Source organism: Medicago truncatula, chromosome 4, assembly GCF_003473485.1.
Source record: "Medicago truncatula cultivar Jemalong A17 chromosome 4, MtrunA17r5.0-ANR, whole genome shotgun sequence".
NCBI lineage: Eukaryota > Viridiplantae > Streptophyta > Magnoliopsida > Fabales > Fabaceae > Medicago > Medicago truncatula.
The window spans coordinates 8235103-8260642 of NC_053045.1; the positions used below are offsets into that span (position 1 = coordinate 8235103).

General features: G+C 32.9%; 3 protein-coding genes across 3 annotated transcripts; 1 reads left to right on the plus strand and 2 right to left on the minus strand.

The window, feature by feature from the left end:
* Positions 1-922: 922 nt before the first annotated feature.
* On the minus strand, positions 923-7995 carry LOC120575800 (disease resistance protein RGA2). The gene is made up of 4 exons (XM_039832589.1): positions 6558-7995; positions 4787-5853; positions 4679-4689; positions 923-2186 (listed from the first exon to the last, which is right to left on the minus strand). Exons 1-4 carry the CDS (start codon positions 7840-7842, stop codon positions 923-925), a joined length of 3627 nt encoding a protein of 1208 aa, XP_039688523.1. The 5' UTR covers positions 7843-7995.
* LOC11414315 (putative disease resistance protein RGA1) lies at positions 4361-6548 on the minus strand. The gene is made up of 2 exons (XM_039833272.1): positions 4771-6548; positions 4361-4689 (listed from the first exon to the last, which is right to left on the minus strand). The coding sequence occupies exon 1, from the start codon at positions 5867-5869 to the stop codon at positions 4772-4774; it is 1098 nt and encodes a 365-aa protein (XP_039689206.1). The 5' UTR covers positions 5870-6548; the 3' UTR covers positions 4361-4689; position 4771.
* A 4176-nt stretch (positions 7996-12171) lies between the features above and the next one.
* LOC11422509 (beta-glucosidase 15) lies at positions 12172-18115 on the plus strand. The gene is made up of 13 exons (XM_003604976.4): positions 12172-12565; positions 12659-12728; positions 14103-14161; positions 14261-14336; positions 14521-14598; positions 14698-14785; positions 15062-15314; positions 15698-15813; positions 16230-16444; positions 16535-16566; positions 17127-17229; positions 17315-17411; positions 17598-18115. The coding sequence occupies exons 1-13, from the start codon at positions 12437-12439 to the stop codon at positions 17764-17766; spliced, it is 1485 nt and encodes a 494-aa protein (XP_003605024.1). The 5' UTR covers positions 12172-12436; the 3' UTR covers positions 17767-18115.
* The last annotated feature ends 7425 nt before the right edge of the window (positions 18116-25540 follow it).

A 25540-nucleotide genomic window follows, 5' to 3' on the forward strand; every position in this document is an offset into this window, starting at 1 on the left:
TGAAATTCGAAAAAAACTTTGAAAATGAAATTTTACCACCGAAGTGATTGCCGGGTTGAGTCACGATCATGTCACTCTCTTTAAGACGTTTCACGGCACTATCTAAAGTTGTACAAGAAAAATTATCAACCGCGCATAAACCAACTCAGTTCACATTGTGTGATTACCTACTGCACTGTATAATTTAAAATGACTAATCCCATACAAATGTTAAACTTAAATGTAATTGGTAAAAAAAAAAAAAAAAAACTACCATAATTAACCATAGTACATGTTATAATGATGAAAAATAGCAGAAAATACTTTATCATTGTAAAAATAAGCGAAGAAGTTTAAGAGAGCCTGCCTTCTTATGCTTGTGTAAGGGCTTTAACTTGAAAAGCTGCCATCATTCTTGAAAATGGACAACGCAGAAGCCAAAGAAAGACACGCCATGGCAAATTATGGATATGTGCGAATGCACGAGTCTTTTACTAGTTACAATTACAATCATAGCTTAAAACAATGGATGTTTATTAATTGTATGTTCTCCCTTCCTATTAGTTCACTTTTCCTATCACCAAGACTATACAATAAAAGTTTTCACTGTAACTATTTATCTAAATTATCACCTTCTAAAAGAGTAAATCTGCAGTGCACAATGCAAACAATACTATTTGGTCACACAAATTGCTGATACATGTTGTCTTTCTATTCCTCCCGTAGCAAGCTTCCAATATAACTTCTTATGGCAAAACAATAACCCATAATTAAGATTAGGAATGGAATAACCATCAAATACAAACCAATTAATTCATATTGAAGATAACATTTTTAAAATTATTTAAGAAGGTAAGTGTCATTAATTTAGATTAATAGAAATGGATAGTTTCAACCTTACCTCAGTTGACGACCAAGGCTAACCTTGTCCACTACCGAGAACCTATTGATCTTCCACCCCTACATGCCGAGATGTCACATTCGGGCAACCTTTGATATCAAATACTTGCAGTGATGTTGCCCATTCAGGTATAGATGTAAGATTCACACAGTCTGTGATTCTTAGAATCTGTAAAGTGGTAATGTGCTGAAGCCCCTCAGGTAAATATTTCATTTTTGGGATTTCATAGAACTGCAACAATTTGAGGTTCGTAAGTTCTTTCCATTTCACGCTGTAACAACCATCTTCATCATCGCACGGATCAAACTCCTCGCAATTATCGATACACAATTCAGACAGTGTACTTAGATGTTGAAAGACTCCACAGAGAGATTTATAATTGAGTATGAAACCTATCTGAAGATACTCTACTTTGGAATGATTGACTGCTAGCTGTAATATCTTCTCTGTGACATTTTCAAGCATTACTTTCCTGACATGTTTGTGTTGTGGAATTGAAACTAGATTATAACAATCTTGAATACATAAGTTTTCAAGTCTTTCAAACTGATGACAACAGCCCCTTGAGATTTCTTCTTCGCTACAGTTACACCATCCTTTAAGATTATTTAACTCGGAAAGAAATATATCTGTAAGTGACGTACAAAATGATGATGAGTTATCACTATTGTTATCATTGACTATGAACTCTAGGCGAGCCAAATTATCCATCCGGAGGCACTTGACATGCAACAGTGAGAGTTCAAAAAATTGCAATCTTGAACCAATCAATAAGTTCAATTGAACCAAATTTGTTAATAAATTGGCTGAACTAGAAAATTTCACACCACCAAATCCATTTATTTGTAAGCCCTTTATATTGGAGTGCAGAACCATGTCAAGTAGAATTATATCATCTTTTTCCAAGTCACTGGCATCACCAACAGTGTGTACATTCCAATTCAATGTCAATTCACGAAGATGTGACTTCCCTATTAAATTCATGTGCTTAGCTTCTGTTGGACAATGCCTCAAATTTTCCAAGCCATTTATCACGAGTCGTCCCCTCAAGTTATGTAATCCTCCTAGTTCACTAGTTTTAGCACTGTCTCTGGAGGTCGTATCGAACACAAACTGTGTCAGTGTTTGAAGCTTAGTCATCTTTCCTATTCCAAGTGGCATAGAAGTTAAGTTATTACAATCATCCAACTCAAGATGTCTAAGACTTACCAACTTCCAAATATCTTTGGGCAACTCTCTCAAGTGACTACACGAATTGAGCAAAAGAGTCTCCAAGTTAAATAATTGAGTTATAGACCTTGGAGCTCTTCAACCTTATAACAATGAGAAAGATCACAATATCTTAGATGTTTCATCCTTCCAATACTAGATGGAATCTTCGTTGACTTTGTGTTGGTAAGATTCATCAACGAAATCGTCTCGAACTTGACAGGATGGAATTACACGCAGACAGTTCCACTGAAGAGATAACATCACAAGGTATTAAATCCCTATGTTGTGGTAATAGAAATGTCCTTAATTTGTAAGCATTGAGAAGAGAAGTTGGAACTTGCCAGGAATGATTCAATTGAAAGCCAAAAGAGACATGATGAGGTTGTTTGTCAATATGCTGCCCCTTTTTATTAACTAAAAGATAGTCATTTCTTGAAATAAAACATGCCAGTGGAAATTTAATTTATCTTTTTAATTAATTAATTAAATCGTTTTTAAAATAAAATAAAATAAAATAAAAGAGTATTACTGGTGGATTTTACATTTAATATTAATTCGAAGCAAAATTACTGGCGGATTTTATTGGATAGTATTATTGGTCGTAACATTACTGGTGGAATAAAACGGTCAGTATTATTTAATTACATTTCCTATATTACGTTATTGGCAGATTATTCCGCCAGTAATTACTGAAGGAAAAATCCCTCAGTATCGCTTCCTCAAATCATCACCAACACTATTGAGGGAATATTCCGCCGGTAATATTATAGACGCCAGTATTACTGAGGGACACCAATCCCTCAGTAATATCCATATATCCATTACTGACAGATTTTGTGCATTATTGAGGGTTTATTTCCGCCAATAAGCAAATTTCTTGTAGTGTGAGTTCAAAAGAAAATACAAGTTCTGTTTTTTATAATATAGAGTGCTCGGATATATTGAAAGTACAACTTCTGTAGAGTTTTTTCTTATATTCATTGTTTATAATAGAGGTAACTAAAATAAAGGGCTGATCTAATAGTTGCTGCATAAGCTGTATACTTTATCATCTGGGTTTTTCGTCAACTTAGTGGAAGGAGAAGACTCCTTGTTAGGGGGAAACCCTCTTTGTTAGTTTTGTTATAAAAATCTGACCAATACACAGATTCTATTAGTAATAAATCAAGAAACATATGTTTTTAGTTCTAGAGTCAAACAATTTTGTTTGAACCACCAGTTGCTCTTACTTGACAAGGTTGGACTGGACTCAAATGGAAGGATTGGAGATACATTAAAGACATGAATGTTAAGATTACTTGACAAGGTTCCAACAATATTAGAAATAATTTGGACAAATGAGAGAGAAAGTTGATAGTTTTGACAAATGATTGTAGAAGGATTTCTTTTTGCAAAAAGATTTGTTTAATGGAGGCTGCCTTGCAGGAAGTTCGAACCATATTAGAAATAATCAAACGCGTGATCAAGGACATTTTGATGGAGTTTGAGGAGTTTTAGAAACCTGATCAACTTCCCAACTTTGATGGAAATGGTTTAACAGCCCTTCATATTTCTGGAAGGAACTGTCATTCATTCTTTTAGGTATTAGAAGAGTGACAGCAAAAATTGAAAACTAAAACCAAACAGAACCTTATCAATTCAAGTAGTTGCTAAGCATTTCATCAATTCAGGTCATCCAATACTTGCATACATAAAGAATAGGATTTGGTTTGGAGAATGTGGGGCAGTTGATGAGATTAGACGCACAAGAGGATGAGTGAACATACAGAAAATACAAGCCATTGTTCTGTAATATGCTATGTAGCAAAAGAAATATCAAATAGTTGCTATAGTCATTGGGTTTTTTCAAAACAAAATGGTTTTTGATTGATCACAATATACTCAATTACTTAGGCAGCTAATTACCCCAAAAATACTGAAAATAAAACTCAGGTTCTCCTAAACAATTCATGCTTTGGTGGAGATTATTAAGCACTTGATTCCAATTGTTTGGTTCGTGAAGTCTCGTTTTTTTTATCTCTTACACAAACTGTGGAACTAAATTTAGTCTTTTGGAAAGGAAAAATAAAATTAACCTTTTTTTTTTTATAAACGAAATGACAATAGTCATTGGAAACTCATACACACAGGTGGATGTTTAGGGTTTGAACCCTAATTACAATTTCAGCATATTTGTCGATTGAGCTATAACTCGTGGGCAAAGAAGTTTTATAATTGTAAATGACGGACAAAAGAAAGAAGACTTTATTACATTTACTATAAGCAGTTTCAGAACAATACAATATCACAAATTATCATCTTAAAAATACCAAACTATTTTAACAAACTATAATCAAATTAAAATGTAAAGACACTTTCTGGTTCCTGAGAAAGACACTTGAAATGAGACTTGGAATCAACATAAGTTTCAATCTGCCAACAAAAAAGAACATAGTAGATTATTATGGATGATAAACAACAACATAAAATTCTTTATAATTAATAAAACAAATAGGAGAAATTTAAGAGATCTGACACTTATTATGCTTGTGTAGGGGCTTTGACTTGAGTAGTTATAATCCTTCTATCATTCTTGATTCAAAGGACATCTCAACAGCCTAAGAAAGACATGAAAAAACAAGTGTCAAAAGCTAAAAATCAAGTCTTGATATGATAGTACTTCAAAACATATTATTTACCTTATTGATCTTCCACCTTCGGGCAATCTTTGATATCAAATACTTGCAGTGATTTTACCCATTCAGGTATAGATGTAAGATTCTCAAAATTTCTGATTCTTAGAGTTTGTAAAGTGGTAATGTGCTGAAGCCCCTCAGGCAAATATTTCATTTTTGGGATTCCTATGAATTGCAACACTTTGAGGTTCGTGAGTTCTTTCCATTTCATGCTGTAACAACCGTCTTCATCATTGCACGGATCAAACTCCTCGCAATTGAGGATACGCAATTCACAGAGTGTACCTAGATGTTGAAAGACTCCACTAAGAGATTTCAAATTGAGTATGGATTCTATCTCAAGAGACTCTAGTTTGGAATGATTGACTGCTGGCGGTAACATCGTCTCTCTGACCTCTCTAAGAATTACTTCCCTGATATATGTGTGTTGTGGAATTGAAACTAGATTACAACAAACAGAAATACATAAGCTTTCAAGACTGTTAAACTGATGACAACAACCCCTTGAGATTTCTTCTTCGCTACAGTTACACCATCCTTTTAGATTTGTTAACCCAAAAAGAAATATATCTTTAAGTGACGCACAAAATGATGATGAGTTATCACTATTGTTATCATTAACAATGTACTCTAGGCATGGCAAATCAAACATGTAGAGGTGTCTAACATGCAACATTGAGAGTTTGAAATATTGTAATCTTGTGCAACCGGATAACTCCAATTCAACCAAATTTGTATATAAATTGGCCGAACTAGACAATGTCACACCACCGAATCCACTTATTTCTAAGGCCTTGATATTGGAGTGCAGAACTATGTGATTTAGAATTATATCATCTTTTTCAAACTCATTGTCATCACTAACAATGTGTTGTTTCCAATTCAATGTCAATCGACGAAGATGTGACTTCCCTATTAAATTCATATGCTTAGCTTCTGTTGGACAATGCCTCAGATGTTCCAAGCCATTTATCTCGAGTTGTCCCCTCAAATTATTTAATCCTCCTAGCTCACTTGTTTTAGATTTGTCTCTAGAAGTCGTATCTAACACAAACTGTGTCAGTGTTTGAAGATTAGTCATCTTTCCTATTCCAATTGGCATAGAAGTTAAGTCATGGCAATAATCCAACTCAAGATGTCGAAGACTTACCAACTTCTAAAGATCTTTGGGCAACTCTCTCAATTTAGAACAAAAATTGAGTAAAAGAGTCTCCAAGTTAATTAATTCAGTTATAGACCTTGGGAGCTCCTCAACCATATCACAACAAGAAAGGTCAAGATATCTTAGATGTTTCATCCTTCCAATACTAGATGGAATCTTCGTTGACTTTGTGTTGGTAAGATTCATCACACGAAATCGCCTAGAACTTGACAGAATGGAATTACAAGCAGACAATTCCAATAGACTTTCACTATATAATATTGGACTACTCCAATGTAGTGGTAATAGAAATGTCCTTAAATTGTAAGCATTGAGAAGAGAAGTTGGAACTTGCCAGGAAGAATCCAATTCAAAGCCAAAAGAGACATGACGGGGTTGTTTATCAATATGCTGCCCCTTTTTATTAACTAAAAGATAGTCATTTCTTGAAATAAAACTTGCCAGATCATGCACAATATCATGCATTTGGAAAGTCACGAAGTCGTGAATGAAAGAATATTCGGTGATATTTTGAAAGAAAGATTTATGAACTAAATCCATGAAGTACTTATCACCAATATCTTCTAAACTTGTACTTTCATCTGATGACTGAACAAACCCTTGTGCAATCCAAAGTCGAATCAATGTTGTTTTGGAATTAAATAGTCTTTTGGAAACAAAGAACAAAAAGCAAAGCACTTTTTCAAATGAAATGGTAGATGATCATAACTTAGTTTGATAAGCTGTAAAATTTTATTATCACCTTGTTCATCAATTTTCATAAGATCTTTGTTCTTGAATGTTGACCAATCCTTCTTCGGCATGGAATACATCAAGCTTCCAATGCTTCTAATGGCGAGCGGAACCCCTGAACATTTTTTCACAATTTCCTTGCCAATTGACACCAATTCCTCATTCTCTAGTTCTCTGAAATTCTCAAAAGTTAACTGACTATATAATCTCCAAGATTCTTTTTCATCGAGTCCCTTTAAATTGAAGATAGAAGATGGACCACTTGCCTTGGCAACCTTCTCACTTCTTGCGGTGATAATTATTTTACTTCCTTCCGTGCCGTCTTTCAGCAGTGTCATCAATTGAAGCCAAAGATCACGATCCTCATTCCAATTGTCATCCAAGACAAGCAAATATCTTATCCCTTCAACTTTTTCACGGAGTATAGATTGCACTTTATCGATCTCAACACTAGTTTTAGATTCTATGATCTTTGAAGCAATACCTTTTACATCAAAATCATCAGAAACACAAACCCATTTTTTCAACTCAAAATGTTGTTGCACTTCTTTGTCGCCGTATACAAGTTGAGCAAGCGCAGTCTTTCCGAGTCCTCCAATTCCAATTATAGAAATAACTGAAACATTCTCTTTCAAATTGTTGCCGGTGTTAAACAACAACTCTATCAGCTCTTTCTTCTCCTTATCTCTTCCAATAACTTCTTCCTCGCGAATAAAAGAATGAGTTTCTCTTTGTCTCAAAACTCGTTGCTCAGGTGTGCGATTTGTAAAATTAAAACTTCTCTTATCAATATTAAGGGCCTCAATTCTCTTACTAAGTTCCTTAATTTTCTGAACCATTTTGTATGAAAAGAGAAGTTGGTTGGATGATGAGAAGAAGATGCAAAACTTTTTAGCCTTCTTGTTACTGGTCATCACTTGTCGCCTCAAGTCTTCAGTGTTAAAGTCATCAAGCACGTCATCGGCATCATCAAGAGCATCTTTGAGATTTTCAAGCCAGAGTTGAACTTGATGGTTGTTGGTTCCCTGCTGCTCCTCTGCATCCAAAACCACAGCCTTGATCTCAGACATATTCTCCACCAGCTTTTGAAGATCATCTCTCATGTTCCACCCTTCAACAACCGTGGAGCCCAGCTTCCCGATCAGCTTATCAATCATGTTAAACAGAAGTCCTTCAGCCATTTTTCTCTCAAGTGGATAAGGAGCAATGGCTTTTGATAGATTGAATTCACACAGTACAATTTGTGAGGGTGTCGTTGCAAAAGTTAAAGAGATATGATATAGTTTACAAAGCTTCTGATTTTTTTGAAGCAAAAGTGATATTCAAGAAATCAATCATACTTTGTGTATTTTTTATTTTTTTTTTGATAAATAATAACCATAGCAAAATTTAAAGGAGCAATAATTGATGCCCAAAAAGAAACAACGTACTAGCAAGCACTATCAAAAGCAATAGCAATAATGGATAGATAATGTATGTGCAGAATATGACATCCCTAAAAAAAAGTACTGAGTCATGAGGTCACAAATTCAATACAAAAGTGAGCTAACAAAAGATGTGAGACCCTATGCAAAAAGCATATACTGTTAATTGGAATTAGAATAATGCTTAGCAAATAACCATCAATTGAAATTAGATTATAACAATCTTGAATCCTTAAGTTTTCAAGACTGTTAAACTGATTACAACAACCCTTTGAAATTTCTTCTTTGCTACACTATCCTTTAAGATTATGTAACTCAATCAGATCTATGTCTTTGAGTGATTCAGAAAAGGTTGATGCTATCCACTCTAGGCAAGGTAAATATCCATAATTTTAATTTCGTTCCAATTCAATGTCAAGCAACCAAGCATTCCAAACCTCTTACCACAAACTATTTAATCACCTTCTCCCTCGGGGGAAGGTTGTTACGATCCTTAACGACGCAGTACAGAAGCGTAGGCTAGCAAGCGCTAAACTAGATTGAAAAGAACAAGTTTGCAAGCTACAAACTTGTGAAAATAGGGTTCCACAGACGTCGGAAACGCTTCGGTCGTCTGAGCAACGTCGATCTCCTCTTGCAACGGCATAAGAATTTTGTCACACTCCACCACGTGGAACTCTAATTGATCCACATCTCATGTTTTGATTGTTTCTATTGATGATGATGTCGTCAATCTTAGCTGTCAACGCCGTTGTTGTGGTTAACGCCGCCAGCCGCCATCTGAGCCGCCATTTGATCTCACAGAGCTTTGATAGTCGCATCTAAACCGTCAAAATCTGCCCTCGTAACTGGTTGATCAACCATGGTTGAATCACGTTAGAAAAAGAACAGGAGAAACTTGCTATATCAACTGACACAGTACAGAAACGTATGCTAGCAAGTGCTAAACCTATATTGAAAAGAAGCAAGTTTGCGAGCGACAAACTGAAAATAGGGTTCCGGAATCCACCAGAAATTGAGAAAACTCTTTGAAAATAAGGTTTGTTTCAAATTGTTGATTTTTCTCATTGTTCGTTGCAATTTTGTTTGTATCGTTGCTTTTTCTCATTGTTGGTTCGAATTCAGTTTTGATTATTGATAATTCGTTCGTTTCTTTATCTTCACTGTTTCTTTGTTTTGAATTAATTCTTCACTTTTACTTCCAGATTATTCAAATATTTTTCTGAATCTTCATCACTAAGCTTCCAAGAGCTGCTCCCGTTCATCTTCAACAACAAAATCCTAATAATGAATCAACTTTCTTTGTTCATCCCAATGATGGTTTCTATGCTGTTACGGCTACTCCTAAGCTCAATGGAATAGATCTATGCAGCGTGGTTTGGGAACGAATAGCAAATTAGATTTCATCAGTGACAGTATTCATGTTCTTGATCTTCAGGATCTGAATCACAATGCTTAGGAAAGGTGTAATCATTTGGTCCAATGCTTATAGAATCTTTACTCTGTTAGCTGCTCCCATTCATCTTCAACAACAAAATCCTGATAATGAATCAGCTTTTTTTTGTCTTTCTTTCCAACATAACATAATTAGGATCTTTGATCCCAGATAGGTATCCCAAGTTATCCCCACAACTTAAGTCGTTTCGGCCTGCTTTGAGACTATCCTCAAGTCGATAATGAAACATATGATTTTTTTACCAGAGTTGGCTACCTCCCACATGGGTGATTCCACAAATTAAACCTTAGTTCTTTTCTTGGGGAGAATAATGTTGTTAACTCTCTTAATTAGTGTCATGTTGGTTGATGATCCATATATTTTCTCTATTTGGTAATGAATTTTGGGTGAGATCGTTGAACTTATCAAATGACAACAAAGTTGCGACATCACTACTTTTTTTTTATTAAAAGGAAATAAGGGAAAAGAAAAGCAAACTAAGAAATCCTTTGTCTAAACAACCCGGAGGTATCTGCAAACAGAATAAATTCTAGTTGAGAGGGGAGGAGATATCCACAACTTCAAAGAATCGACATTAGTAGCACCAAATTGAATCAACCAATTTGCACATTTGTTGCATTCTCTCAAAGTGTGAGTAAAAGAGACTATCCATGGGAGAGAAGAGAGCTTCCTAATAAGGGAAAGTAAGTTTTCATGAGGATGAAAATCATTCTCCTTAGTATCAGCAATCAGATCCAAAGCTGACTGGGAATCAGATTCCATGGTGATAGATCGGTACCCAAGATCTCATGCCAATTGAAGGCCTCTCCAAACAGTTGAAAGTTCAACCAATAAATTTGAAGCTCTACCGCAAGATCCAGAAAAACTGTGAACCTAAATTCCTATATCGTTTCTCAAAACGCAGGATTACCAAAAGAATATTCGTCTACATTTACTCTAATATACCCTTCATGAAGGGGATTCAAGCGAACTTGACGAGTAACATGATGCTTGTTAGTGGGACCGAGCGCATGAACCGTGGAATAATGATAAAGGAGTATTGTGTTAACTGATACTCAAGTATCTTTATTCATATTTTGAAATATGTATTCATTTCTATTTTGTCAAATTTCAAAGCATGTTACAATGAAAAGAGTGCACGCTTCACTAGTAGCATGGTGTTTAAACCAAATTTGACAGTTTTGCATGTAAAAATCGCTAGGATAAGTATGATGAAAGTATCTCCATATTGCCATTGCGCTTGGGCAATCACAAAGAGTATGCATATAATTCTCAACAGTAGCAGCACATCTATGACATGAGGTATTGGTGGTAAGATGGTGTAAATTTCCGAAGGCATTAGTAGGAAGACTACCGTGCATCACCAACCAACAAAAATGCCTTAGATTTTCTGAAATTAATAAACGCCAAATCCAACTCCAACCAGTGGTTGCCAAATGTTGAGTTGGATCCCTATCCAACCACCTGTACCCATGTCTAGCCGAGTATATACCATTAGGTGAACCACTCCAAATGAGTTTATCATTAGTGTCATGATTAATAGTGATGCTACAAATACAATCTTGGCAAAAGGATGGAAGATGAGTGTAGAGTTTTTTGAAGTTTCAATCTCCATTTTCATGCGAATCACGGAGACGAATATTTGTATCACTTATATGAACATAAGGCACAACATTGCAAAGATAAACATTATATATCCATTTATCATGCCAAAAGGATACTTGGCCTCTTCTAACTCTTCAAATGAAACCCGATCCCAAGATATTCACTGCCTTCGAGATAGAACACCAAATGCAAGAAATGACGGTTACAGAAGTACATATGTATTTTTAAGCTAACATATGTATTTAGGACACTAGTTAAGGAAAATAATAATAAAAATGACTTCATTGTAGTTTTAATCTTTTTTTTTTTCACTTTAAAGATTTTGATCCACACATTTCTAATTTCGTAATTTTGATAGTTTATTATTTTTTTTTTTGGTACAAAGTTTATTTTAAAATATATGAAATTAGGCCAAACCCTTAATTTAAGAGTGATGTGACATTTTTTTAGTCGAATATTAATTGTTGATGTGGACATAACATCAACATTTTAATTAAATAATAATTATTGATGTGTGTCTACTAATTTCACAAATAAAAAATGTGAGTATTCAAATCCAAAAATTGACAAAATAAAAGGTCAAGAACGCAATTAAACCAATAAAAAATTAATAGATTTGTTTTAGTTATTAAAAAATTGAATACACCATCTATCAACAACATTTTTATATTTTCTTTGGTCTTGTATGTAAAAAAAAATAAAGAAAATGGGTTAAGTGCATTAATTGATGAAAAAAAACATATCAATTCCAATTATATACTCCAACGTGTGTCGAGTTACAAACTACTTCTTAAAAAAAGTAAAATACTACATTTAATATTAAATTTAGAAAATAAATCATAATTCATTTTCGAATAAAATTAAAATAATGACATTAAATAGAATATTTGAAGTAAATATTTGCTTAAGGGATTAGATTATTGACCAATTTCTAAGGCAAACATAAGCAATTTCCTTAAGTTAATTTCTCCCTTCAAAAGTTGCACTAACTTCCCATAAAGTTATCCCATTTTTTGAACTTTCTCATACACAACTCGAATGAAGCAAAGAAGCAAGTGTGAAACTTGACTAATTTAAGCATGGAACCTTTATTTAACCCTCATCAATAATCATAGCATCTTTTCAATTTTCAAGAAAAGCAATAAAATAATAAAAACTAGTCCTTTTTCCTTTGTATTTTTTATAATTTCTTTGGGTTCACTTTTACTAAAAGACAAAGAAAAAACCTTCTTTTAACAAGTTCCTTTAATGGGGTGAAAAGTTTAAGAATCAAAATCAAAACTTTGAACAATGTCGGTTAAGGTTTCTCTTCTTCTACTTGCAACAATTTTCTTTGCTCTTTTTAACTCGGCAGTTTCTCTTAACCGTAGCAGTTTTCCACATGATTTCCTGTTTGGAACAGCTTCTTCAGCTTACCAGGTTTTTGTTCTGTCTTATGTTGTTTATATTTTTTTTGCATCTACTTATGTAAAGTGTTTGGTTGGATCTTACTTGTTTTTTTGTTATATGAAGTATGAAGGTGCAGCACATGAAGGTGGCAAAGGGCCAAGTATATGGGATACCTTCACTCATAACCACCCAGGTTTGAATCTTTTCTTTTTTTTCTAATTTCTTTTTTTGCTTCTAACTATACCTTTTTTTTTTAATGTTTTTTGTGTTTATGTTTAAGTAGTCATTTAGCATGCTTCTCTATGAAGCACGGACACGCGTTGGTGTTCGATAGTGACATAACACCGACACCTATAATTATACTGAATCATGTCATTTTCTCAACTTATTATCGGTGTCTGTGTCGTGTCCGGTGTCCATGTCTGTGTTACGTAGATATTGGACAACATTGACATCGATAATAATTTAATAAATGAAAAATAGTTTGTAACTACGTGTGTCGGGTGTCTGATTGAACACCGTGCACACCTTTAATCTGAAGTGTTGATGCTACATAGCGGTTCTTACTTAGCTTCTATTGAAGTAATAGTTTTAAGTGAGATTCATGTTTTAGAGGATATGTTTTGCTAATTGTTACTAGTTACTACTATTGAACCTTCTTACAACACCTACAAATTTAGAATAGGGCTATAATGGGTATATTAAAATAATAAGGTGATCATGTGGTTGAGATCAATGTGGACTCTGTGGTGGTTGTTGAGACAATTTGTTCCGATTAGATGGAGTCGGTTGCTGGTAGGGGTTTACTACGTTAGATTCGATGGTTAATGTCCCTGAATTGGAATATTAAAGTTAGTTACACTTGGAATCCAATTCTTGTGCAGACTTGCTAATATGGATTGTCATCAAGGAAATCACTTGATTGTTTATGAGCAGCCTCCGCCTTCTTTGGCCCAGGATCTACTCTTTGATGTAATAGGAGTTACGACTCTCAGACTTATTTCTGTGTAGTTTTCTTCCTTTTGGGGTTAGGAACCTTCCTTTAAAAAATAAGGATACTGATAAGATTTTTATTGGGTTGGCCTTGAAGAGACTGAATCTGAATTCCCTGCACCGAGGGAATCAAGTATTTAACACAATTACATGATCTAAACGATCTATATTCTGACTTTAAATCGGGTTGGGATGTGTATAGTCCAATTTTTATATGATGGTCTATATTGGCTATTGCACGATTGTGCGAATGCATGGAATCCAAATTCGGATTAACTTCAATGATTCCCCGTTTTGTCAATTTGGGGGACTAATATGTGGGAAGGTAATACAAATATTATATATGTCAACAATATAAGACATGCTGCTACTAGGCAAAGAATACAGGATTTGAATTAAGTCAGTTAATAACTAATAGAAAAGAAAAGCTGTGTATCAGCTTCCTGATAATTCACTACCAACTAAAAGCGAGTTTCTTTGTTCTTTCACATTTTGCACAAAGTCTCTGTACAACTGTGCTTATAGTTTAATAAAACAAACTTATAAATATTGTGACATTTTCTTGGTTCTTCAGATAGAATAGTTGGCCGCAGTAATGGGGATGTTGCCATTGATTCATACCACCGCTACAAGGTACTTTCATTTTCTTAATTCAAGTTTATAGCTTTTGATAAATTTCACTACTGTCGAGATTTGATTACATCAAAATGGATGATATTGTTCACTCCTCAGGAAGATGTGGCCATGATGAAGGATATTGGATTTAATGCTTATAGGTTTTCGATCTCTTGGTCCAGATTACTACCTCGTGAGTAACTCTCTAATCATCCTTTACTTATCCTCAGATTAACTGTTTGATAAGTAGCTATTTATAGTTTTAGGTATCATAAGTTGCTAATTTGGATCAACTATTAAGTATTAACACTTCATTGAATTGAACTTAGATATTGGTGTTTCATATGAAATTAAACTTGAACTAAATTGTTATTTAGGTGGAAACCTAAAGGGTGGAATTAATCAAGAAGGCGTTATATATTACAACAATCTCATAAATGAATTGATTTCAAATGGTAAGTATAACTTCACTCTCACTTTCTCTTTTTATTTTTTCCTAATGATACCTTAAAATAACTAGTATATTTGATTTTGATGCACATTTTTGTCTACAGGACAAACACCATTTATAACTCTATTTCACTCTGATCTCCCTCAAGCTCTTGAAGATGAATATGGTGGTTTTTTGAGTCCTAAAATTGAGTAAGTAATTGTAAAACTTTACAACGTTGTCTAACAAAGAGACAGACTTGTTCTTGTCAGCAACACACTCTAACAATCTTTTCAACAGTTTCTCGGTAATTAGTTGGAACTCATATGGGTCCCACTGAAAGGAAATGAAACCGACATAAATTAGTTGGACCCGCATGAATTTCGATCAATAATAGATAGAATGTTAGGAAAATACAACAAAGAATGTTGCTAGCACCGTTCTTCCGTGCTAATAATTGAAAATTGACATTTTGATTATGCAAACAGGCAAGATTTTGCTGATTATGCAGAAGTATGCTTCAGAGAATTTGGTGACAGAGTTAAGCATTGGATTACATTGAATGAGCCATTGCTTTATAGCACTCAAGGTTATGGAAGTGGATCATCTCCACCCATGAGATGCTCTAAGTCGGTAGCTAACTGCAATGCTGGTGATTCTAGTACTGAGCCCTATGTAGTTACACACCACCTGATTCTTTCTCACGCTGCAGCAGTAAAAGTCTACAGGCAGAAGTTTCAGGTTGCTGTATAATTATTATCATTTTCGTCAAATCCAACAATATAGAAATACAAATTAATTACAATTTAGGACTCAAATCATGGAATATGTTGTTAGTAAAAGACTAAGGCTCTATTTGGATAAACAACTTAATTAAGCACTTATTATATAAATGTTTATCTACAAGTTATTTTTATAATTTTTTTAAAATAAGATAAAATAAAGCAAAAGTGTTTTTATATTAACTAGAAATTGTTTTCATAAGCTATCCTGGAGAGCTTATGGACATGTCATAAGTTGTTTCCTTAAGCTCTCCAAAATAGTCTCACGCGTGTTTATGTCATTAGATAGCTCAAATAAGTCGATCCAAACAAGCAGTAACTAACTGTGAGTGTGTCTGACAGAATACTCAAAAGGGTCAAATTGGGGTAACACTAAATTCTGCATGGCTTGTGCCACTATCCCAATCAAAAGAGGACAGAGAAGCAACGTCTCGGGGTCTTGCTTTTATGTATGACTGGTAAGTGTCTTTTTCTTTTCCGCTCAAAATGCTCTTGTTTATCGTTCTGTTAGTTTTCATAAAATTTATGTGTGGTTTTATTTTGAGATTAAGCTAGAAGCTTCAATGAAATGTGTATTTATAACTTCATTTTAATTTTTAAAATCTTCCAGTTCGTAGAAATTGATTAAAAAATTAGAAGGTTGGTTTAATGTAAATTATATTAATGTGGAATACATAGGAGAGTGTAGGTTTTTAAAAAGATTACCTAGTGAAACATGATATGAGTTTGGATTCAAAAGGAATATTGTGAAAGAGGTCCAGGGTTTGATCATTGCTGCTAACAAATTCTCACTCCCGAAAAATGAATAATTCATTGGTTTCTAGTAATTTCCGGTACACAGTCATGTCTAACTAATCATTTTGTGTTTGTCAAGGTTCATGGAACCCCTGCACTCGGGTACATATCCCGCAGTAATAGTTGACAAAGTCAAGGAACGTTTGCCAAGGTTTTCAAGAAGTCAGTCCGTGATGGTCAAAGGGTCCTACGATTTTGTTGGTTTAAACTATTACACTTCAACTTATGCAGCCAATATTCCTTGCTCGCGTGGAAAGCCAAATGTTTTTACAGACAATTGTGTTAGATTTACTAGTAAGTCTATGCATAAACCTTGTTTAACTTCTTATTGATTTTTCATCATACTTTTGATACTCATGATGCGTTTTGTTTCACTTGCATCAGCTCTAAGAAATGGAGTTCTCATTGGTCCAAAGGTATGTGCATATGGAGATAAGTTATTACATTTTACTTGGGCCTTGTTTGAATAAGTGTTTGTGTATAAGCTATTTCTATAATAAAAGACTAAATAAAGTTAAACTGTTTTCATAAGTTGTTTCCATAACTCCTAAACAGTCTTACAAGTGCTTGTGTCAGTAGGTAAGTTCAAATAAGTGAATTCGAATAGGCCCTTGGTTTAGATTCTTTTAGTGCATGACAATGAAAAGTTATCACTAAAACTAAGTTGACTAGGGATTCACTCTTACCTACGAATGACTGATGTCATTCCTCTCCGATTTGATTTGGCTCCTCTAAAATTATTTATCGCTTCTGAGAATTAAAGAGCAAAGTAAGATATCTCAGTTTCTGATGAGAAAAAACAAATGTTAATATTTTATTCATTAATTTTTTTTTATCGGCAATTGAGACCAATACTTTACTCTTCAAAGTTCAAAGTGATCAACTCTCTTTAGAGGAGCTGAATCATTTCTCACCATACTTCCATCCTCAATAATTTTTTTTTTAATAGGAGTTAAGAAGTTAGTGATGTTTGCAGGCTGCTTCGGACTGGCTCTATATCTATCCACCAGGAATTCAAGGCCTACTAGAATACACCAAGGAAAAATTTAGCAATCCAATCATTTACATAACAGAAAATGGTAAGAATATTTATAATGATCTCCTATATCTTTACCTTGTTACAATACTTAGTTTGTTTGAATCTAATCATTCAAATATATGTAGGAGTCGATGAGGTTGATGATGGCAAAAGGTCACTTGATGACAAACCAAGGATAGACTATATTAGTCACCACCTATTGTATCTTCAAAGGGCCATAATGTGAGTTTAAAATGAACAATTTTTTTAAGTGTAAAGTTTTTGCACTTAGCCAGTGTTGTCAAATAGCAGATATAATGACACTAAAGCGTAGCAGATGCTATAGCATTGTAGCGTAGGATAATTTGAACAATCTCTGTGTTTTGGACTCAACAATGAGAATACTAATTAAATCTTTGAATTCGGCAGGAATGGAGTGAGGGTGAAGGGATACTTTGCGTGGTCACTGTTGGACAATTTTGAATGGAATGCTGGCTACACACTCCGCTTTGGACTTGTGTATGTCGATTACAAGAATGGACTCCGAAGATACCGTAAAAGGTCTGCATTGTGGTTCAAATTATTTCTCCGCAAATGAAATGGTCCTTAGTACTGGTTAGGATTTGTTAAAAAGAGATTGGATTTGGAACAAAGTGTATCCTTCTAAATCCAAGTCATAGCTTTAGGCCATTGTAAGATCTAAGCAGGACAAATTCGACGATTTCTGATAACTGGCCAAGGATGAGACTTTATTATCTGTTGGTTTGCCAACTTATTTGGTATCTTGTTTGTATTCCATATTTCGAGAAAGATATTATTAAGAGTCGTGCTATTTATTAGCAACAAAAAATGTACGAAAATGCAAAATTAGTACTAACAAGATTCGACACAATTGGTTGGTCCGAGGTATGTTTTCCTCGGTTCAATTCCAGTCGTTTGTATAGAAATTGTCTTGAGGGAATAGGCAAGGTTCACTTAAATTATCTCTATATGGGAGGATTTTTTGTCCAGAAGTACACCTCTAGACAAAATTCCTCGAAAGATATATTTCTAGAATCGTGTGTTTCCGTGTGCGGAATTGAAAAATAAACATCATTTTTCACCACAGCAATGGTGCATCTGAAGAAAACAATATACTTTTTCAATCCAAGACGGTGCATTCGGACCAGTTTTTTCTAAAATTATTGAGGGATAAAAACAGCTCTCTTATTTGGTCAAAAAGGGGTACAATTATGTAGGATGGGGTGAGTTTTTATTTGACACAACCCACATGACCCAAAAAGAAAATCATTACACAACTCACTTACATTACATATAAAATACTAAAATATTATGGGAGTGCTATCTATGCCTCCCTTATCTTATTATCAATACCCCTCCACTTTTCTTGAATTATCTGCCATTCTGCCTCCGCTAAAACTCTAGAATGATCAATTTATCTTTGCTCTTTAGTCCACTATTTGCTCTCACGCATCATAAATTGATGAAATACCACTACTGTTGCAAGAGATTTTACTTGAATAGTAGGGGCAGTTAACTACTGGTGGAATCTCTTGCAAAAATTGATCTTACTTAAATAAAACAAATCAATGAGTTTAAAAGCAAAATAAATCAATGATTCAATGGAGTAATAGTAAAACACATTATTTTTTCTATGTAGTAATAGCAAAAATAAATCAATAATTCCTTGGTATTGTCAAATGATATAGCATAATGTAAACACACATTATTTTTGTTAGAATGACTTAGTATGTAGCTTTGGATAGAGGGAGTAATATTTTATTTTCCCACTTGCATCATGGATACATTGAATGAAGAACAAGACCAACAAACAAGCTCCAAATCTCCAACACTATTCTCAAAGCAAAATCCTATCTCTAAAATTTAGTAAATAATGGAAACCAATTGGATCAGAGTAGTATGAAACAATTCTCAACAATGTTATGAATTCAAAGCAAAATTAAAATAGATAATACTACTCTAATTTGCAACAAAGATAAAACTATCTTATTTGATATATGATGTAATTTACCTTTGATTTGATTTTATTTATTTTTTTACAAATGATTTTACCTTTGAGTTAGGATTCATAATAGGTCCAGGGAAAAGAGCCTATAATAATTCGGAGTTCGACTGTGATGTAAGGATAGTCTGACCAAAAATTATTTTACCCATAAATCAAACTCGAGTTCTTTGAATGCCTCATCTTTGATGAAACTCATTTACCGCTTGAATTCAATTGTTTGGTTACATTTTTTAACTAACATATTAACTTATACATATTTCCTTTTTTGTCAAGAACTTATACATATTTCCTATTTCATCTACATCAACAGAATTGCAATCATGTTCAGAAACTGTACCTACAATAATGCACAATACTGGAGAAATAATTAGTCTTCACATATTAAAAGTATATATTTTTTTGGTACAATACATCAAAAGTACTTTATATATATTAGAAAAATAAAGACATGATATATCATGATATGATCCGTTAGAGTAACCCTCAATGAAAAAGAACACAATAAATGCACATGGAAGAGGGACAATCCTCACATGTTAGAAACATGGCCCTTCATTGCTTTGCTTCCTCAAGTCAAAGCATTTCTTCTTTGGTTTCTTTTGATGCAGCCAATCACATCTCCTTCCCTTATCCTCTTTGCAATTTTTTTTTACCATTGGTAAATTTTTCATTACTGTTAAAAATAATAGTTATTCTTCGAAAAACGTGTGGGGACTGAGTTCTCCACTCTCGACTAAACTTTCTCCATACGCATAGATCAAAAATCCGATTTACTTACAATTTAAATCAATTTATCGTTGGTCTCTTTATCAAATTATTAATACTTTCTTCCATAAATATATGATCTTGTTGTTTTAATCACTAGAGTTAGAAAAGTTTATAGTATTAAAAAAGTATGCTACAATTGATACTTTTTTTGTACTTATCCTTCAATTGAGTAAATTAGTTTATGTTCTTATGATAATATTTATTGTTGGTTTTAGAAGAAAAAAATGTATCTTAATTATACGTGTCCGTAAAGAAATAATCAATATAATTGAAAACTTTAAAAGAGTCATATAAAAAATTATTAAAAAACGATTGAAAGGATCAACAGTCACACGTCACAACCTAAACTCCGACATTCTCTTAATGTTAGTAAAATGATACATCTTATTGTTCTCTTAATCATGTAAAGGTGAACGCAATGGTATTCATAAAATTTGATTGTATATCTATAGTTCATTCAGTCATTCATAAAATTTCCGATAATTTGATTCAGATGTTTGAAAATCTAGTATTTTTGTTTTTCAGTTGTGATGGCGGGAAAACAATGTCTAATATTCATCTTTAATTTCTCCCTCTCCTGACAATAATTTGATCATGGGCTACAAAATGGGGCATGATATGCAGAACTAAATTGTCTGTTCTGAAAAAAGCAAGAAGGACAATTCAATTTCCATGCAATAAGGGGGTCCCTTTCTTTAATGGGCATATATCATTTTTCATCAAACTAGTAACAATTAACATGAGTGACATGGTAGCTATCCATAGAGTGAGTAGGCATATTTATGTATTGGTAACTGCCAAACTACAATGACCTACTTGTCACATTGTTGTATGTCATGTTTTCTCAATGATATATGAAACATCATAATTGATTTCTCACAATAATACAGCCTTAATTGCTTATGGACTTGAACAACCTCATTGCTTTGCTTGCCCTCAAAGTTGTGGTACAATCCATATAGATAGGGTTTTAATAATTTTTTTTTAAAAATTTAAATTAGTCTATCTAAATTGATACCGGAAATAAAAGAACTTAAGACCATGAATTAGCACACTCAAATTGTCGCTGAAATAATCGAACCGAGACCTTGAAAAGGAGCACACTTCCAGATCCTAAGTTAATACCATCATACCAACTCAATTGAGCTAATAAAAAATTCTTATAATTATCAAATACACATATGAAAATGTCCTTCCCTCTACATCGTTTGAATAAGTTACCTTCTTGATGTTATAACCATTATTATTATTGAAGACATACAATCCAGTACAAAAAGAACCAATATAATGGAATATCATTCACATGAAGATCCTTCAATATAATGGTATATCCCTCTTAGTTTAATATCATATAGAACCCAAAAAAAATAAATTCACGTGATTTGTTTTAATTAAATCAATAGACAAATTTGTACTAACATTTAATATTAAATAACTGCATCGTGGTATATATGTGCCAACTAATTTTGATTTAAAAAATAATGTCATTATTTTATTCAATTAATTGTATATTCAACTCTTGTTATGTTTACAAAAGAATTTCTTGTCTACATGATACAATAGGTTGTCAACATTTTTCCGATAAAAAATAGATACAATGCATGTAGGGATGATAAAATGGGTTGAACCTGTCAGATTGACCCGTTTAATCCATTTTTTTAGCGGAATGAGTTGAGATTTTAAACTCGCCACTTGTAGGGTGCTTGTTCCGCTTAACCCACGAAAAAACAAGAATGGGACGGAGTGGGTTGATCCGTTGGAGATGATGTATGTACTTATATAAATTATACTTAAGGGATACTAATACATACTCAATTCTGACCGAAATATAAACAAAATTAACTTTATTTTTAGAATAATATATATATATATGTATTATTCTAAAATACTTCTACTTAATTTCTTCAAAAAGGAATTATGAAGTTTTTACTTGGGGATTCATATCTTGGCCAAAGTAGGATCGTGTTACACGTTAATATTCCCAGAACATTAATGATATCCGGCTACATTATTTTCTTCAACTATACTCAAAGTCAAGAGCATATTACAAAAGGTTCAAGATTGCATATTCATAACCAATATTATGATATCTTAGTAAAATATAACCATTATTCAAGTGGTAACTTGTTCGTACAATATTCCTTGCTTAATAATTACAACAAAAATTGAAAAGGTTCAAGGAACTTGAGTTATTAATTAATGCATAATTCAACCTTGTTCCCCAACCATTCCTGCCTAAGAAAATGTGTGTCCTACAACGATTAACTGAAACACACCTTCATTTCTTTGTTTCTGTGTGCTTGTTTGTCATTAATTTATAGACACAAACTATATTATTCTCACATGAGTTGTTCTAATGATTTTGACCCATTAACTACCTTTTTTTGTCTTTTGTATTTGATCCAATCTTTTCTCCTATTACTTTAAAGTCTACCAAAATACCAAATGATTTTAATTTCTTCAACATGATTTACTTTAAAAGGGATTATGAAGCTTTACTTGAGTTCCAAGGATTTAAAAGGGAAATTAGGGATGGAAAAACTGATCAACCTGTCTCCGTTTTTCCTTTCTTGCAATCAATCCGTCTAAAACGAGGCGAATGATGTGTGCCGACCTAGATAGGTGGGTTGAAACTTCCACCTCGTTCCACCTCTCGAAAAAATTGTGTGTTTAAACATCAATAAAAAATAAGAAAATAAAATTAAAAACAAAACAAAAAAGTATAGATTTTTAGGCATTAAAAGAGAAAAAACTTCAAAACTTGTATATTAAAATTCAACATGTATAATCCATGAATCATAGGCAAACAAAGAACATTTATTAGATTAGTTTCTCGGGTTCAATGAAAACCACACGATTCGTACGCATATATCTAAATTTTAACACATGCTCTTATAAGATATGAGTCGTGTCGTGTACTTACTACATCAACATTTGTTTGTATAATTTCAGTTTCATCAAAAAGAAGATGGATAACTAATAGGTTAATATTGGCTTTTTTTTTTAGAGGATGATAATTGGCCCTCTTCTTTTGCCATTGATATTATGAAGTTTAATTCTGGCATGTTTGCTAAAGTCGCCTACGAAAAATCATTTTCAGATAATGACATTCGTGTAACCACTTTCTCCTAAAATAGGACAATAATTTAGAGTTAATTATTATATGGTTTAGTTGTTAGAAACAAATATACAACCACCAAATAATCACACAAAAAAAAAAAAAAAACTTAAATCATTTTTTCACCAAAAATCACCTAAACCATTAATATAATATCATATTAGAGCCCTTTTATTGGTCCAATTGGTGTAGTTAAGATATGACAATGAATCAATGATTTCTTCCAAAAACAACTCCACGTTTTGTCAAGTCTAGGGCTTAATATATGTTGAATTTGATGAATATGCCATAAGACAACCCCATGATGTGAGAAACTAGCCAGTGTGTCATAACGATGAAATGAGGCAAACCCTCATCCACATTCAACTTAAAAAAATCTTCGCTAAATAGATAGTAAATTCCTTAATCACTAAATTTGTCTCTAAATGATTGTCAAGGCAAAAGGATGGCAACATGGTTGTTATGTTTTTTTCTTTCTATAATGATGCATTTGCACCGCATTAGTCTTATACAAATAAAAAAAATATAGTGTATTTATTAATAATTAAGGATAAAAGAATTAAAAGTATATTTTTATAAAATAAAGACCTCGATCAATTATTGCATGCTCATGTGCAAATTAGAAAGTGATGTACGGTACACCAAGTAGAAACTACTCCCTCCGTCCCTTAATAAATGACCTAGTTGACAATATACATTATTGACTTGACATACTTTGACCATACTTTTCTACTAATTTACAAAGATAAATAATATCATGTAAGATGTTGTTGGATTCGTCTCGATGAATATTTTTAAAATATTAAATTTTTATAATTTTTTTTAGTAGAGAATTGAATATATCAAAGATAAAACATATGCATTGATACGTGTGTCGGAGTCAACTAGGTCATTTATTTAGGGACGGATGGAGTATAGTATAACTTCCATTTGATGAGAAAAAGAAAATAAATACAGATTACTTCCTCGTCCCTAACTACTCACACCGATTTCGTAAGTAAGAAAGAAAAAAAAATTCATGATATTATTTTTTGGTAGTAGCTGGGGTTTGAACCTCAGACCTTACATATTTGATGCATTGTCTCAACCAACTGAATTAATCTCACGACGGCTCATGATATAAAACATAAACAAAAGTGTACTAAAATTATTTAAGTATAAAAAAATTGTAGAAATTACGATGAATTCAATCCAAATACTTTGAGCGGAGATTACCAACCAAAAAGGAAACCATCAAAACCAAACATCTTATTATGTGACCCTACTACAACCCCACACACAAATTAATAAACCACATAATACGTGAAGTTGCACAGCTGGATTATCGTGTTCGAATTTAGCTTATGATTATTGATTCATTGGATAGAGAAGCATAGACAGATAGTACAAACTAGAACTATAAAGGTGTCATTCTCAATTCTTATCCTTAATTATTATAGGTTGTAATTTATCTTTTCAATTATTCTCGGACGCTTTACATATTCACATTAAAAAAAAAGTAAATTTTTAGCATAATTAGGAACAAGAATACTGAGAAGTAGAGAATGAGAGAGAAATAGAGAGAAGAGAGATGATCTATTATTCTCTTATATTGTCAATTAGGTTACATGTGAACTATGTTTATAGAGAAATATAATGACTTGCTGAATAAGCATCAACGACTTGCGAAACAAGCATAATTGTATGCATGAGTTAATAGTGACCCAATAACCCAATTGATATATGAACATCCACTTATAATATTTATAACACTCTCCATTGAATATTCATCGAGAATATGGTTCATTAAAACTTTACTAATGAAAAACCCACTTGAAAAAAATTCTAGTGAAGGAAAAAAAGTACAACATCTTTTTGTGTGGTAATCTATCTCATTAAAAACATTACCATAAAAACTCAATGAGATAAAACTATGGTTAAGAAAAAAGAGGGCAGAACACATATGTATCTTCCCATCGTAAAGATAATTATACATGAGACGAAGAAAGTCAAATAACCTTTTATACTAGTTGCTCAAAAGTTTTACTTGACGGTGACTTTATAGAAAGATCTGACTTATCTCCATGCTCTTCTCTAAATTAGCACAACTTGATATATTATCTTGATATTGAGTTGTTGAAAGAGTCTCCTTGTAGAACAAGAAAATCACATGTTTTTGTATGACAAATTCATAATCCTTAATAAAAGAGCATCCTCCACTTTCTTGATTATGTTTATGTTATTTTTCTAAGATACAAAATGTATGCTTGACTTTGTTCCGATATCTGCATTTACTAATATTGACAAAAGCAAAATACCACAATACATATAATTAACAAAATACACATCCAGTAACTATTATAAGTAAAAATCCACATTTTAGATTCATTAAATAAATAAAATATGTAATCTATAATAAAGATCACATACATCATTAATTTAATGAATTTAAAATATAAATTTTTGCTTATAATAAAGACC

What these genes read in the sequence shown, in the direction of transcription:
- LOC11414315 (XM_039833272.1), bottom strand. Translation starts at nt 5,869, where the DNA reads ATGCCAATTGGAATAGGAAAGATGACTAATCTTCAAACACTGACACAG.
- LOC120575800 (XM_039832589.1), bottom strand. Translation starts at nt 7,842, where the DNA reads ATGGCTGAAGGACTTCTGTTTAACATGATTGATAAGCTGATCGGGAAG. An exon ending in AGACTATTTAATTCCAAAAC is followed by an intron (nt 5,854 to 6,557) that starts AACATTGATTCG and finishes CAATTGGAATAG; the next exon opens with GAAAGATGACTAATCTTCAA.
- LOC11422509 (XM_003604976.4), top strand. Translation starts at nt 12,437, where the DNA reads ATGTCGGTTAAGGTTTCTCTTCTTCTACTTGCAACAATTTTCTTTGCT. An exon ending in CTTGCTTTTATGTATGACTG is followed by an intron (nt 15,814 to 16,229) that starts GTAAGTGTCTTT and finishes GTGTTTGTCAAG; the next exon opens with GTTCATGGAACCCCTGCACT. An exon ending in CATTTACATAACAGAAAATG is followed by an intron (nt 17,230 to 17,314) that starts GTAAGAATATTT and finishes AAATATATGTAG; the next exon opens with GAGTCGATGAGGTTGATGAT.